Source organism: Chenopodium album, chromosome 24, assembly GCF_948465745.1.
Source record: "Chenopodium album chromosome 24, dcCheAlbu1.1, whole genome shotgun sequence".
Lineage (NCBI taxonomy): Eukaryota > Viridiplantae > Streptophyta > Magnoliopsida > Caryophyllales > Amaranthaceae > Chenopodium > Chenopodium album.
This window is the reverse complement of record NC_137857.1, coordinates 14238931-14255846: the sequence shown is the minus strand read 5'-3', so window position 1 is coordinate 14255846 and position 16916 is coordinate 14238931. Positions and strand designations below refer to the sequence as shown.

Genomic DNA, 16916 nt, shown 5'->3' with positions numbered 1-16916 from the left:
AGGAGCCAAAAACACTACTAATTACGACCAAGGGACGGGGATAAATATATATATGAAATGAACACATCAAGGAGCTAGCATTCAAATATAATGTGCATTTCATCTATTGGACTCTTCTACTTTGGCAATGGAAAATAACCTGTTAGTATAATGTTCAGTATAGCCTGTTGTGAGAAAAATTTATTCATTAAAGCATAAGGCAACATAGCAGATGAAATAATATCCTTATAAGTTATAAAAATTAACAAAAAGCATCATGTTAATCATGTACATAGGTATAAACGATATTTACCTACGCACCGATAATCTGTCAAACAAGCTGCTAATCAAGTTGAATAAATCACAACAATGATCAATGAGATAATACCAAGAGGATACATTAATATTATCTTCAACATGTTAGAAATTCTTGATGTGATAAACAAAGAAATGAGAGAGCAAAGTGAGAAAAGTCTTCATCCCTACCTTATAAAAAGTACAAAATTACTCTTATGAATAGTGTAATGCCAATTATACCCTTCCAAATGTATATTTACATATATACCCTCATTAATATGTACAAGTTATTTTTAATGAATAGTGTTTGGACAATTATACCCTCTAAAATATTTATGTACTTTTATGCTTTCATTAATGTTAGTTGACTTGGACATTTATACCACCTAAACATGTTTACATATTTTCTCTTATTGTTAATTTAACTAAATTTGTGACTTAAAGGCCAAATTAAAATAGCTTCTAGATATGACTAACTATGATGCGCGCATCGCGCGCGTTAACTCCCCTAGTTAAAAGAAAAGGAATGCTTTTCCCACATTTATATTGGAGCACTTTAATACTCCTCAGAGCAGGGACACTAATGTCTTTGTTCTCGTCCTCTAATTTACTCTCATCTTATTATTTTGACACCTCTCGTTTTCTTTCATATACCCTACTTTTCCATCCTTTACTTTTTCTCATCCTCTATTTCCTCCTACATCAATAAAGGATCCTCTTCTAATCCTCCCAATAATACAAATGACGCGTCACGTGTCAATTTATAGTTGGGCATAAATTGGTAAGTAAAAAGAAAAAAATAAATCAGACACTGTATGGGTAAGTTTCCACACGTCAGACAACAAACCCAAACATGGCTCTTAAGCCAAGGAGTGTAACATACTCTTATTGTAGAGGATGGAGCTCTTAGTTGGGAAAGTGGGATGTGGGTTGTTAACTTGTTGTACCCCACAGGTGCTTCAAGCTAGGGACCGGGTAATATGATGTATGGGTGGAAAAAGTCTACACATACAATGGTTGTATGTGTTAGCCCACATACAATATGTATTGACAACATTTTATTGATTAGCAATTTGGGTCCCACTTTGAATTAAAAACCAAATTCTAGTTTGAATTTCACCCAAATTTGAAATTGAAATTGTTTTGTCATTTCCAATGTAGCATTAACTTATCATTTTATTTTCTTCTTGATTGTTGATTGTTTGTTTCTCCTTTCCTTTATACTATAAATCAGCTTTCTCACATTCAAAATATTAAATTCAATCATACAAGAAATTCTTATCTTCTCTAAACACTTATCCTTTCTATTCTTACAACACTCTCTCTCATACTTTGGGGTAGTTCACCATTGTAAATGGTGACTTGTGAGTAACTCACCCCATGAGGCACTTCTCTCTTCAAGGTAAATGACAACCTTGGACCATGTGCATGAAGTTCACTATTTTAATTTTAATTTTAATTTTAATTTTTTTATTTTTTCCTTTTAATTGTGTGGAACAACGTTGGTTTTGCATGAAAGTGCCTGATTTTTTATGTTGTGTCAGTAGACTACAACGGACACTTGATACCATTTGAATTATCAATTGGTCTTGTATGGACTCAGTCTACAATAAATTATTGTAGACCCAAAATTTGACACTTTCAAATATTATAATCACAATCTGGATGATATAATCACTTATTTAGATGATATGATTATCTTTTTGTAAGTCATATATTTTGAATTATATAATCTCATATTAAACCATTTAATGAGATTATATAATTATCTTTATGATGATAAAATTTAAAAATCATCTTTTTAATGATGTAATTTACTACTTCCTCCGTTTTCTTTTTCTTGCAACACAGCCTTGTGGCACGTGTTTTGAAGTCGGGTTTATATAATGTAAACAGACAAATTTTTCATTATAATTTTTACAAATGATACTTAACCCTATTCTAATTTTCATGTAAAAATTATATTGATAAAATCGCTCGTTTTTCCTCACTAATCATCTCCTAAAACTGCGTGCTTAAAAGGTGTGTTGCAAGTAAAAGAAAACGGAGGAAGTATTTGATACTTTTTATAATGATAAATTCACTTTTTGAGTGATACATTTACATAACAGTTTCAGATGATATAATCACTTTTGTAGTAATATAATTACATTTCGTATGATATAATAACATTTGTATGGTATACTCGAAGGTTGGGTCTACAATAAGTTATTGTAGACCTGGTCTATTCTAGTCTTTGTATTGAACTATATAGCAGTTAGATATTTGCATGAACATTTGCCAATAATTTGTATAGTTTTAAAAGTGTGAAATATCTTATAACCGGTAATTAAAAAAAAATATCTACATTGCTTTTCAAATCAAAAACAAAAAAAAAAATTAAAAAAACTAATGTTGAGTTTTTCACAATTTTATCTTTAAATAGAGTCCAATATTGACATATTTTTTCTCAAGTAAATTTTCACCTTTTATATATTAATCCACAACATTCAATTTTCATATTGTCCAAATCCAAAAAATATTAACCCTACTTATGGATCCTAATAATTCAAATCAAGGAAATAATTTTTACTCCCCAAACAATCAAAATTACCAATTGATTTCCAATTCTCCAAATTATCAAGCTAATTTTCAATTTGACCCAAATACCCTTTCTAAGCCAAATGTTCAAAGAATGTTATATTATAGCATTCCTAATCGGCCAATAATAGCTCCAAATCAACCATTGTCTAACCAGTTTCCACAACAATTTCCAAACCAATTTCAACAACAATTTTTGAAACAATTTCCCCAAAATTATTTATCTAGTGCAACGTTTCCAATGTCTCAACATTTTGGTAGCCAACTAGATTATAATCCAGCAACTCCTAAGGGTGATGGAATTAGTAACAAACTCCTCCCGAAATCAATGCCACTGATGATGACAATGATGATGAAGAGTTTGACGTAGTAGATCCAAAAGAGAGCAACAACGCTTCCAGTAGTAAATGGGGAGAACAAGAAGATGATGCACTTGTATCCGCTTGGATTCATTGTGCGCTTGATGATCCAGAATAGGCGATAGATCAGACTTTAAGGGATATGTGGAAAGGTGTATATGATTTGTATGAGCTAGATAGGGTAGAAAAGCCTTCTATCAAACATCGTAGGACTTTGAGAGCTATGAAAGGTCAATGGGGTAGAATTAACAAAGAATTATACATATGGTTAGTAGCTACCAGAAGCACAACGTAGAAATGGGAGTGGTACCAACAACCACAATGTCATGACTAATGCTCAAGAAATGTATAGAGTAGCACAAAATGGAGCACGATTCACTTTACTCAATGTGTGGGAAAAGCTGCGTAATTTTGATAAATGGAGGCCAACAAACAAGCAAGTGCCGGAAACCAGTGAAAGTGATAGCTCCAAAAGATCAGAACCGGATACTTCTACAGATGACGGAAGGTACGTGTGGACGACACGATGGGGTGAAAATGGCTAAAAGAAAAGGTAAATCAGTTGCTTGTTTTGGAATTAATAGTTTAGATTCGTTCACCCAAGCCCTATCAGAGATGAATATGATGAAAGAGCAATGCTTAAATGTTGATGAGAAGCGAGCAGATGTAGCAAAACAAATGGTGGATTATTAAAAAGAGCAAGATATCATGAAGAGACAGAGAACAAAGGAGAAGAAGAGGTTCAAATTATTCAGTGTTCTACTTGCAAAATCACACCTCACCGAAGATGATGAAAAACTTCTTCAAAAACTAAAAGAGGAATTTAGCCATCTCTTAGGCTAGTTTGAGCATCTTTTAAGTTAATTTAAGCTTAAAATTGTAGTTTGCCTTAAGTTGTGATGTTTAGTTTATTAATTTTTAATGTTATGGTTATATCCTTTAATGTTTTAATGGTTTTATTATTTATTTCAGGAATGTTTTATTTAGTTATTGTTATATCCTTTAACCATTATCGAAAGACTCGGTGCATCTGCATTACAAAAATGCACTGCAGCTATGAGGATGTTGGCTTATGCTGGCTCGGTAGCTGATGTAGTTCACGAATACCTCAAAATTGCAGCAAGTACAGCTAGAGAGTGTCTTGGACACTTTGTCGAAGGGGTTATCTCAAATTTCGGACAAGAATATTTGAGCAGGGCGACACCCACAGATGTAGAACGACTTCTTCGTGAAAGTAATGCTTGTTCGTGGATTTCTTGGTATGTTGGGGAGCATTGATTGTATGCATTGGGAGTGAAAAAATTGTCCGCGTGCTTGGAAAGGAATATACAAAGGAAGAAGTAAAACATCAATTGCGTAACAAGAATTGTGGATATGACATGCTTTTTTTGGCACACCAGACTCCCTCAATGATATAAATGTCCTTTAACGGGTCGCAAATGTTTGATGATATTGGTGAAGGTCGAGCCTTACAGGTTAGTTTCAAATTGAACGGCAATACATATCATATGGGATACTATCTTACAAATGGTATATATCCAAAATAGGCAGCATTTATCCCAGCAATCAAGCTTCCACAACAGCTAAACAAAGATTATTTATACAAAAGCAAGAAAGTTATCGCAACGATGTTGAACGTGCCTTTGGAGTCTTACAAGCTCGATTAGCTATAATATGCCAATCATCTCTCGCTTGGTCAACAAAAATCTTATAGAAAGTTATTATGGCATGTATTATCATGCATAATATGATGTAGAAAATGAACGAGAAAGTTATTTGCATTACGATGCATTTGAATTTATCGCTGACCAACCTCAAAATGTTGGCGAATCATTAAATCAAGGTGACAACTAACCATTCATAGTGAGACGTGGAAGATTAGACAAATTAAACTAGCTAAGTTTAGCTGGTTATATGGCAAATAGAAACAATGTACGAAACAGAGAGATTCATATGTCATTGAAGAAAGACTTGCTTGAACATATAAGGCGTCACTTTGGTAATGAATGATGGTAACTAGTAGTCGAAGAAAGCTTTTTATTTTTTAGGACAAATGGCGTCACTTTGGTAATGATTGATGGTACTCTTATCTTGGAGAGCGACCACTTTATGTATACTGCACCGAAGATAGCTCGTAATTGTTTACAGGTTAGTAACCATGATGCGACAGTTAATATGATTTAAGGTAACATTGAGATAAGTAAGGTTTTTTTTTTTTCCTCTTATAATTTAACACAACATGTCCTCGTAAAATAGACAATGTCACAATGGTTCTATAATTGATCTAGACAGCTTTTCAACCGTGGTACGGTCAAGACGACTTGGAGAAAAAAAAATCGGCAAGTTGATCATCCCTTGTGAGTTCGTGACATGTACTATTCGTAACGCTCATTTTTAAAAAAAAAAAAATAATAATAAAAAAAAATAAAAAAAAAAAGATTGAGTCATGAATGACCTCCAGCAATCAAAATCTCTGGTAGAAAAAGGGCACCAGAAAGTCCAAAATGAAAGGGACAAAGCAGCTACCTTTTGAGTTTTTACCTTCAAAAAAGCAGCTTCCTTTAAAGCAAATACAGTGTCACTGGCGGCCTAACGGCAAGTACTCCGTAATATAAAATGACTCCAAATTTATGAAGGCAAGTTATCCAAATTCTTCTCCTAAGCCTCCTCTTTCTCCCTCTGTTTTGGAAAAGCAACCAGAGAAGATCAACAGAATTTTCACTGGGTATATTTCTAAATTTTTATTCTTGTTAAATCAACTGTTATCTGATTGTTTCCCTCAAAAAAAAAAAAAAAAAAAAAAAAAAAAAAAAAAAAAAAACTTTTATCTGATTGTTTCTGTTTTAGATTATCTTATACTCATTTTTACTCAATTATGTGAGCTCATTACTTGTTTATTGCTTTGATTGATTTTAAACATACTGCATACTTGTTATTGTTATGTCTGATCAGTTATCACTCAACTTTTCGGAAAAAATACAAGGTTATGTTGTAAAACAGGCCAAATTCTTGATCGTTAGAGGATTATTGGCCGATTTTGTTGCATTAGAGTTTTAGAGGGTTGAGCTAACAGTTGATTTGTTTGTATCGTATATGGCTGTAAATATCAATCAATCAATCAAAGCCTTAATCCCATAAGTGGGGTCGGCTGTAAATAGAAGGTCGCAATTCTATGACAATGTTAATTCTAATGCTTTCGTATGAGAATGTTAGCCCCAATTCTATGAGAATTTAGATGTCTATGAGAGTATTAACCCCAATTCTATGAGAATTGGGACTTCTATGAGAATGTTAACCCCAATGCTTTCGTGTGAGAACGTTAACCCCAATGTTAATCCCAATTCTATGAGAGTTGAGACCTCTGAGTACAATACTTGGGTAGCAACGAATTCTGATATTTAAGTCGGGTTTTTAATTAGCTGCAAAAGTTTGGCTGATGTCAATGTTTAAGAGTCAAGACAGCATCATCAAAGTTGCTGTCCTTCTGCCTTTTTTCTAATTAGTTGCTACAACTTTTTGCCGTGTTTCTCAGATAAGGGGGTGTGTTAATCCTAGTCTAGCTGTAGACATTTGGTGTAAACTGAACGCCTAGAGGACAACTTTAGCGAATGAGCTCCGTTGTAAGACTCTCTCTTCCACTGGTTACACCTAGGTTGTTGAGGCCATCCCTGGTAAGAATCCCTTTACCAAATCAGTGGTGTGTATAGGCAATGAGTCTATATTTGCTTTAGCCCTATCGCGTTCAATCATCTGTACGAAAAGCTGCAGAGTGCCTTAGAAATGCTATGAAACCATTTTAGCTGATCAAAATTTTTCAACCTAAACACATTTTATGTCCTATAGTGAAAAGTTTAACCACTTTATCTTCCATATGAAATTGAAAACTCATTGACATAAAGGACAAATTGCTGTGGTATTCTATTTTAGGAATTTTTTTTGGAGGTTGTACCTCTACCCATAGTTGTAGAGTATGTGATATCCTCCTTATCGTGTACTTGACAACTTGATTAATCATGGATACCTTAGCCAATATGATTTATATGAATAATAGTAATCGGTTGTGAATTTGCAATATATAAATTAGAATTGACTTTTTCTATAGTAGAGTTGAAAGTAACGAGATTGATCTAACTGTGCTGAGTTGATAGAAGATTCGAGGTTTACATCTGCTTCATCAGCTATAGATCAAACTGGGTATAGTAATTACTGCCTTTTGTTTGACTGTGTCTTTATGTCACTTATCCTTTATACCCAGGATCACATTGCTTAAAGCAATCGTTATGAAGATTTTAGAATGAAGTAAAAGCGATCAGCTGTAAATTTCGTAGTTCTTCTACTTACCTCCTGGTCCAGGCTGCTAGGAATTGATTTAAATACTTAAATTTGTAAGCATATACACCAGCAAAACATGCTTGTGCCAGTGAATGTTTTGAGTGCTTCAGTAGGGTTAAAATTTCCCCTCATTTTCTGAATTTTTTTTTGTTGAATATCTTGTCCGATTGTGCTTATGTGGGTTATGCATGATCCTAAGAGTTCCTAGCATTTCCTAATCAAAACTGGACTATACACTACACCTTACTTAGAGAAAAGACAGACTCGCTAAACAATTAATTGTATAATGCCATACTGTCTAGTTACTTAGTTAGGAGTCAAACATATTACCAGTTTATGCAAACTCATAGATGATCCTCTTTAGTTTAGTGATACATGCTGCTACTCAGTAGCATACAGAGTGAATGGAAATTTCACCTACATTCTTCTACAGTAATTTGTTTGATATTCAGGTCTAAATAGAAGCTCAACTGTACACCCTTTTTTGGGGGCTGGGGGCTTAGGGGGTACAATGCATAGATTCCGAGCGAGCTGCCTCCTGATGAAAGTGGGTTAAAAAAAGGGGCCAAATACATTAATAGTAGGAGAAAGTGAAAGGAACCTTGTATTATCATGCTATTATACCATGCTATGATTGTAGGATAATCGTGTTTCCCTGCTCTGTGCATGCCTCGAGTCACTGATCTTTTGAATAGGTTAATTTGTACTTGCTATTCATATTATGTGTGCAGTAGAGTAGTGTGCTTCAATAATATACTACAGAATACCAAACAATGAATTGACCCTTTATAACAATGAACTAACTCTTCTTATACTGCAACTTAGTTGTCCATTTTGTCTCTCCACATCTACTCTCTCTTTTCACATACTTGGTCCAAAGTGAACTGTATTCTTTCAAATTTCAGAAACGCTGCTAACTAGTTGTTTTATGAATCGTCAGTGTACTATGGCCCGAACTGCAGTTGATGAGATAGAAAAATCTGGTGCTTTTGTTAGGTCTCCTTCAACATTTCGTAATTTTATTTCAAGAGATCAAGGGTCGACCTTTCTGCCTGAGTCTGGAAGATATCATCTATACATATCTTATGCTTGTCCTTGGGCATCCAGGTGCCTCTCTTTTGTGAAGATAAAAGGGCTTGATAAAGCAATAAGTTTCACGGTAACATGGGCGTCTATATTTGCTAAAACAATTGCTTGTATGTGCAAGTACTTACCCTAGCTTAGTATAACATTTCCTTTCTTTGCACTTGCAGTCAGTCAAACCCAAATGGGAAAGAACAAAGGAAGGTGATGAACATATGGGATGGGTTTTTCCTGCCTCTGATACAGAAGAACCAGGTGCTGAGCCAGACCCTTTGAATGGTGTAAAGACTATCAGAGACCTTTATGACCTTGCAAGTGCTAATTACTCTGGCAAATATACAGTGCCTGTATGTATCATTCATTCTATAACATCTTCATGATAGGTTTCTTACCGTGTCAAATTGTCAATTTATTCACGAATTGGTTTCCACAGGTCCTTTGGGATAAGAAACTTAAGACAATTGTAAGCAATGAAAGCGCAGAAATTATTCGCATGTTAAACTCTGAGTTCAATGATATAGCAGAGAATGGGGATTTGGACCTTTATCCCCAGCATCTTCGAGCTCAAGTTGATGAGGTTAACGAATGGATATATGATAGAATCAACAATGGTGTCTACAGATGTGGATTTGCCACAAAGCAAGAACCCTATGATCAGGTAAACACCGTTCCTTATTTTAATTTCACCTATGATCCATCTTTGTTTTGTTGGCTTCCAATATGTATCCTGAATTCTGATGATTTCGATCCATTTCCTAGGCTGTTGACAAATTGTATGAAGCACTGGAGAAATGCGAAGAGATACTTGCTAAACAACGATATTTATGTGGCAGCTCACTGACTGAAGCAGATATACGATTATTCGTAACCTTAATAAGATTTGATGAGGTAAACTGACTATGCGTAGCAGATGATTCATCAATGCTAGTCCTACTGCCTTCCATGTTTTAGTCATTGATTATCGTCATTAGTTATTTTTCAAAATTGTGTACTATTTAGAGGCATAAATTTTATGTACTCCATACTCCAAAGCTACCATACATCAAAATGATAAAGGTGACCAAGCCAATCTTTCTCATTGACACATGTAAATTTGATGTAATTTTCATTGTTGTTGGTTGATCTTTCAAATGTTTTTCATGCATTCATTCATTTCTGTCTGGAGTAGCACTTCACTTCGATTTAAATTTCTTTGTTCACAGGTGTATGCTGTTCACTTCAAATGCAACAAGAACTTGCTGCGCGAGTACCCAAACTTGTTCAATTACACAAAAGAGATCTTCCAAATTCCTGGCATGAGCAGCACAGTGAACATGGATCACATTAAGAAGCACTATTATGGAAGTCATCCTTCCATTAATCCTTATGGGATCATTCCTCAAGGCCCAAATATTGACTACTCTGCACCGCATGATAGAGAAAGGTTTTCTCTCTGAGATATTAGAAAAGTACTGTTATATCCCTGCTAAAAATAAAAATAAAGCTTTTCTTCTTTCTTTGTTTTCGATTACAGTCAAAAGAGGTAGCATCTAGCCATCTAAGCCTTAACTAATGGCCTTCTCTGTTAGGATTGTGTGTGATTTCTCTTTTTCAACAGTTCGAGTAAGGTGCATGTTCTTGTGTTATTGTGTATAGTGATATAGCTCTAATAAGCAGTATCTGTTATTCGTATTGAGTTGGTGATGTATACTTTGATTAGTAATGGTTGCAAAATGATAATAATCGAGTTTTTTGTTTGGTTGTCATTTTTTTTTTTTTCATCTTCTTGGACTCTTAATTTCATTTCAACTATTCTTGGCGTATTGTTAATACTCGAACACAACACACAAGTGCCAACACTTAGCATGCAAAATTCTAGAATTTCAGGAAGTGGCGAGTTTGACACCTGAATTGGCTGAGTATATACCTGTGTAAGATGCATATATCCTAAGTCTAAACCATGAAAATTTGAAATATTAGGCAGACAAAGAACAAGCATATGTATACAACATGATCATTTAGCTTTTGGAATTTCTATTTGATCACAATCCTGCCAGTATGTGAGGCCTCTCCTCACTTGTTTTACATGAAATTGGCTTGTTTACTAGTCGGAGTAGTCACCCTTCTTCAAAATACTCCTGACATATCCATAAATCTTTGTTTTTAGTCTACATACCGTTGATATTTGTCATTCTTATCTTTTAATTAATTAATCAAGGTCTTAATCCCATTAATGGGGTCGGCGACCGTCATTCTTATCTTTAACCACAACTCCACAAGAAAAAGAGAAGGGAAGTAGAACAAACTGATGCCTTTTTTTTTTTTTTTTTGTTTAAATGCTAGCAAGTTGAATATATTATCTAACAGAAGACATTCTTATAACAGTTTGCAAGAGATGTACAGAAAGCAAATTGTCAGCAATCACCAATATTTAGAGATGTTTACTACTACTTCAGACTTAAAACACATAATCAACTTTAAAACATCTTAATGAGACAATGCTTAGTTATGATCATACAGCGCAGCTCGACCCTTAGCAAAGTAACTAAGGATATATGTCCATTCGGGTTACATGCAGACATTTAAACATGCATACTCATTGTTAGTTAACATATAAGTGAATGTCCAAATGAGCATGATTGTGACAACGATGTTTCACTTCAAATTTAAGTCTAGCATTCCATTAAAAAGCTAATTAAGGCTGCAAAAGATTACTACATTAACCACATTAATCGACCAAATGTACTGTGGCTTTTCTCAAAAACTATGGATTCTGCACCAGATTTATGGCAGCAGCCGTATACAGTATGTTTTGGAACAAAAATATTACTACATCAACCACATTTAGGACTAAATGTACTGTGACTTCTCTGAAAAACTGCGATTTTTCACCAGAATTTTGGCAGCCATATGCAGTATGTTTTGGAACAAAAAGCTAAAAATAACTATTTAACAGGAAGAGCCTAGTAACACCAAATGTAGTTGCAACGTGCATGTACCCAAAAATAAGAAGGGGCGGATAAACCATCTAGGAATCAGCCACTGATGCCATAGTGACAGAGTACGGAACTACTGTTGCACCAAGAAATTCATGACCAAGATCAAACATGTCACACAGAAAACAAATCTTCCTTGTCTGAATGTCAAAAGAGTAGCCAGAATTGGAGACCCTTAAGAACAGTTTGCCGTCTTTGAAAGCCAAAAGTTGCATCCATGGGACTTTTTCTCCAACAGATGTTGAAACTCTTTGCGCCAAATTGCATAGATATTGTGGATTTTCTTCCTCCATCACCTTGCAGCATATGAACGACCTGAGGTCCCAGTTGGAGCTGAAACAGTCATCAAGGGCCCAAATCATAAGTCCTTCCGGTGATACCACTACACAGTGCAGCTCTCCATCAGATTCTCCAAGACAAATTTCAGGGCGCTTATCTTCAGTGAAAGGAGTAGGGAGAGTAATGAGCAAAGAGAGCTCATTTGCAATGTCGAACATGAGAAGTACGTGACCATCTGTGAGCCAGTATAAAATACCCTTAACCAAAACATACTTTCCCATGCACAAAGAATCTTCACAGTGACAAATTTCCTTAGATTTAACCCATAACCTTCTTTCCCAATTGTATGTTTCAAAAGTGAAGTAGAATTCTTCCATCCCAGGAGTATGCACATCAACTTCAAACACCCTAACTAGATTATAGTCTGCGTTCTCATTCAAAGAAGTAGAAGATGGTTCAAAGGAGAAAGCTATAAAATCCTTCATGTTGATTCTATCCCACTTCACACTCATCCATTTCTTACTCACAGGATTGCATATGTATATCAATGGGTCGGGAGAAGGGGTACAACTCCTACAGCAGACTAGACCATTGCTTGATCCCAAAATAGTAACCTTCTCAGGCAAAAACTCTAGGATATTCTGATAAATTTTGGTTTCCTTGGCTTTAATGGGAATGTAACTGAGCTTTTCAATATCGATATCACAGTACAGATACTTTTCCTGGAAAAAGTACCCTGAAATCGAAAGTGGTTCTGCTATCTTCATCTGCAAGCGCATGAAATCAGGATCTGCGATGAAGTGCTGCCACCCTTTTGAGACCATCTTCAGCTGGACCAATGTATCAGCAGGCAGTCGAGACAGTATATTATATGAGATGTCAGTGTTCAGTAAACAAAGATCCATATCCTGAAATGTACATTGCAATATTCAGAAACAAAATCACAGTAACCAAAATTTTCTTAGCAAGAATGTCATCATATCAAAAGAATACAAGTGCGGTCCAAAGACGAAATTCTTAATGATAGTTGGATATATTCACCAATTTTTTCAATAATAGCGAACCTATACCAAAGGTTTAATACTTCGTATTGATTAAGATATGCAGTCGTATTTTCAGGGTTAGGACAGAGATCTACTTGTTCTGAATTTAATGACCGAGTAATATACATTCCTTTTACAAGTATGATGTAAAATAAGCAGCTGAATGTAAAATTAATGCTGGTGCACTTAAATTATTGGTGCTCCAGTTAAGTGATCAAATGTATTGCATCTTCAAAATCCTATTCTTTAGCACTTACTATGTGAGACTTCGCTGCCCCCTCATTACATTCACTCTAACACAAAACATGCACAATAAATGAAACAAGATCCATGATTAAGAGCTAAAAGTAGACAATATTAACTCTCATCATCCACACAATACTACCCCCAATGGCCAATGCCTCTAGTAATCGCGCTACATTGTTGAACGGAGTCTGAGGATGTTGGATATACATGCCTTCCTCCTAGATAACAAAAAGGCATGAACCTTACTAGTAAACTCCGTTCATTCATTTTAATCTTGTTGTTATGGGATTAAGGCTTTGATTAATTGATTGATAAAATCTTGTTGATATTTGTGAAAGACTCCTGCAACAAAGATCTATAAAAAGGATCTATGTGTAAAACTTTCAAGGTTTTAGCATTATACATTTACTAAATTGGTACTACGAGTATTAGCTAATTATGCATCGGAGTAATTAATGATGTGTTATGCCTAACAATTTTGCCATTATAAGTTAAAAAAAGACTTGTTTTTTCATGTTATTTATTTATTTATGGATGCGCAATTTAAGAAAATTATTGAAAAATGTGAGTGTATGTAAAATAAAGTAAAAATAAAAATTGTAAAAATATCATTAATGCATAGTGGAAAGAGTAACATTAAATTAAAAATAGAATTAGGATAATACTATAAATGGGTTACATATAAGCATTAAAAACACTCTTGAAAATTGTTTAAATTTAAAAAATCCAATTTTAATACTCTGTGTAATTAAGATATTTGCATTGATAAATGTAAATCGAAACATTGTTTAAAAATGGATAGGGTACATAGTTACTCACTTTTAAAAAAAAAAAAAAAAAAAAAAAAAAAAACCACATAGTTACTCACTTGGTAGAGAATGTAGCCAACATAATGGGATATAATTGTGCAAAAGTACTGTAATATACAGTATTTTTTTTGGACAATCAAAGTAACAATCATACTTCCAGTAGATTATACGTCCAACCTCAAAATAAAAAAATAAAAAAAAAAAAAAAAAAAAAAAAAAAAAACTCTGTTTTTTCAAAGTTATATACTTATATTCAAACAAACAAGGTAAAATTTATAAAAAGACATCATTTTTTTTACCTTTAAAGAGTTCATTATCACACATTCACACCTATATATCAACCTTTCACCTAAAATGAAAACAATACACAAAATACAAAAGATAAATGCTTTATTATGATAGAAGTTAAGAAAACTGGTAAAGAAAAAAAAGACGAAAGATTAATGAAGATGGTGATGAGCTGAGTACCTCCATAGCAGGTGAATTGGGGTTTGCAGGAAAAGGAGGTGAGAGAAGAGAAAGATGAAGTGGGTTTTGCAGCAATGAGCAACTTCCAAAGGCTGGCACTATGTAAAGCTGCCACAATTATGTATTCGTTTTATTTTTTTTTTTTTGTCTTTTTAATTTGTTGTCTTTTCGCCTTCGTCTTTTTAATCCTCCTCGGACCACAACATTCCCATTTCATGTAAATGTATTTTTTGTCCGTGTTTTCCTTTGTATAGTACTATCTCCTTCCGTGTAGTCGTGTACTGCCTCCTTTATTTTTTAGTTGCATCAATTTATAAATTCCGGAAATGAGAGATAGGAAGAAATAAAAAATAGACCCGTGTTATAAGAGAGAGTTTATTAGCCAAAAATTAAAGTGGCGTAACTAATTTGAAATTTCTATTTTACAAAAGTAATTCAATTAAGAAGAAATTGGGAAAATACGATTAATTACAACATTTTGGCTGAAAATAGTATGAGAGTGGTGTACTGGTGTACTGAAAGTAGTACACACTCTAAAATTTGAATTTTACAATTAATTTTTAGATTTTTTCAAGAGTTGAGAATTTTAGGTATTTTTTATTTTAGCTAATAAAAACTTGCAATTAGTGTTCTACTTGCTTGATTTTCACTATTAAGGCCCCCGCTCTTTAAAGCTACTCTTTTCTACTCTGCTCAGTTGTAATCTGCTCTACTCTGCTTTAATTTTCTCTCCTCTACTCTGCTCTGCTTAAAAATAATACTTCCTCCGTTCTATTAATATTGCAACAATAGACTTTTTGTACTATTCATCACTCTTGTTTGACCATATAATATAGATTTATACGTTAAGCAAAATATAGTCACGTGGGATCTTATTGGATTCGTCTCATAAAATACTTTCACAATATCAACTTTTTATAATTTTTACACTTACACAATTATAGATAATCAGCATATAAAATGTGCTTTGGGATGTGTAATTTCCTCCTTGTTGCAATATTAATAAAACGGATGAAGTATTTAATATTGAATTATTATTATAATAATTAATATTTAATAATAATAAGTAATTTACAAGAGAACAGGTTGCTCTGCTCTGCTTAAAAATCTATTATATATATTATTATATAAATAAATTAGGCATTTTCGGAGAGCATTTGGCGCGCCACATAAGAAAAGGTATTATTTTGACCAATGAAAAATTAGAGAAATAATTTATTTTAGAGTTAAAAAATTCACTCGTCACCTAAGCAAAAGTTGTTTTGGGTGTTTTTGTCCCTCGGGAGAGTTACAGCTCGAAAACTGGTCCGGTGCGGCCTGTAACTGCAAAACAAACGGAGACTCCGGGTGGTAGGAGCTCCGCCTCCAACGATCAAGTTAGTAACTTATAGGGAAAGAAAAAGGTGCAGAAATTTAGGTGGGTATCTGCTCGGATTCCAAGCTCAGATGTCTCTATCAAAGAGTCAGTGTGTAATAAATGGTAAAATGTGACCTCCAAAAGAGAGGAATATCCCTATTTATAGAGTCCTTGGGATTTGTGCTCCTAATTAGGTCAGTGAACCCTAATCATTGGTGGGTTGCGCCTCATTGCGGCTTTCTCGGGATTTGGGCCTGAAGGCCGCCTTTTCCCCATGTTTCTGGAGTGCCACGTGTCAAGCAAGGATTGGTCCACTTTGGGCCATCCCAGGGCTGACACGTGTCATCCTCTTATTGGACCACTTGGCGGGGTAAAATTACCCTAAACAAAAGTGACGAATAAGATTTAAGAATTTTGCCACATAGGTAAAAACAGTGAATAGTGAATAATTAAAATTTAAATTATTAAAAAGGCTAATAATTATCTTTTTTTACATATATGGGTGCAAACCTTTAATCGCAAATTTCTTTAATCTTCCCTAACAGATATTGTAAAAACTAAATTAGATATTAATAATGTACTCATCAGGACGAATAAAATTAAATCTCATATGACTATGTTTGTCCTTATGTATAGAGAGAAATTTAGAAAATTGCCCCTAATGTTTAATAGTTTTTTGCGACTAAATTAAAAATTTATAAATTATAATTATAAATTTATATTGTCACCTAAGACAAAATTAATTATAAGGTTCGAGAATTTAAATTCAAGCGCCATGTAAAATAAATAAAACAACGAAAGACAACTTTAGTGTTAAAATTAAAAAAAAAAATTATGATATTAGGAATTTTATCCAAAATCTAATGAATAATCTTTATAAATATACAAATTCTTAATTAAATAAAATGATTTACTAGAACCGTGTATCGCACGGGCTTTCATCTAGTAATATTTAAAATTGAATAATAATAATAATAATAATAATAATAATAATAATAATAATAATAATAATAATAATAATAATAATTACTTTGAATCAATTATACAATGCTGGAATGAGATCGTAAATTAAAAGTAATCAATTTTTTTTTTATATAAAAAAACTATTT

General features: G+C 33.7%; 2 protein-coding genes across 3 annotated transcripts; one reads left to right on the top strand and one right to left on the bottom strand.

The window, feature by feature from the left end:
- The first annotated feature begins 5783 nt into the window (after positions 1-5783).
- Positions 5784-10407, top strand: LOC145610200 (uncharacterized). Of its 2 annotated transcripts, XM_081665481.1 has the most exons (7): positions 5791-5940; positions 6748-6886; positions 8488-8706; positions 8801-8977; positions 9064-9288; positions 9390-9518; positions 9833-10407. In XM_081665481.1, the coding sequence occupies exons 2-7, from the start codon at positions 6824-6826 to the stop codon at positions 10064-10066; spliced, it is 1047 nt and encodes a 348-aa protein (XP_081521607.1). In that variant the 5' UTR covers positions 5791-5940; positions 6748-6823; the 3' UTR covers positions 10067-10407. The 2 variants fall into 2 exon arrangements, with proteins under 2 accessions (XP_081521608.1, XP_081521607.1); XM_081665482.1 differs by lacking the exon at positions 6748-6886 and having other exon boundaries at positions 5784-5940.
- An 870-nt stretch (positions 10408-11277) lies between these two features.
- LOC145612465 (F-box protein At5g49610-like) lies at positions 11278-14683 on the bottom strand. Its single transcript, XM_081667834.1, has 3 exons — positions 14451-14683; positions 14282-14331; positions 11278-12792 (listed from the first exon to the last, which is right to left on the bottom strand). The coding sequence occupies exons 2-3, from the start codon at positions 14294-14296 to the stop codon at positions 11638-11640; spliced, it is 1170 nt and encodes a 389-aa protein (XP_081523960.1). The 5' UTR covers positions 14297-14331; positions 14451-14683; the 3' UTR covers positions 11278-11637.
- Positions 14684-16916: the final 2233 nt, after the last annotated feature.

Bases quoted from the DNA above. Each gene is read 5' to 3' on its own strand.
- LOC145610200 (XM_081665481.1), top strand. From the start codon at position 6,824: ATGAGCTCCGTTGTAAGACTCTCTCTTCCACTGGTTACACCTAGGTTG. The intron at 6,887-8,487 runs GTAAGAATCCCT...ATGAATCGTCAG, and splicing joins GGTTGTTGAGGCCATCCCTG to TGTACTATGGCCCGAACTGC. The intron at 8,707-8,800 runs GTAACATGGGCG...TTGCACTTGCAG, and splicing joins ATAAAGCAATAAGTTTCACG to TCAGTCAAACCCAAATGGGA.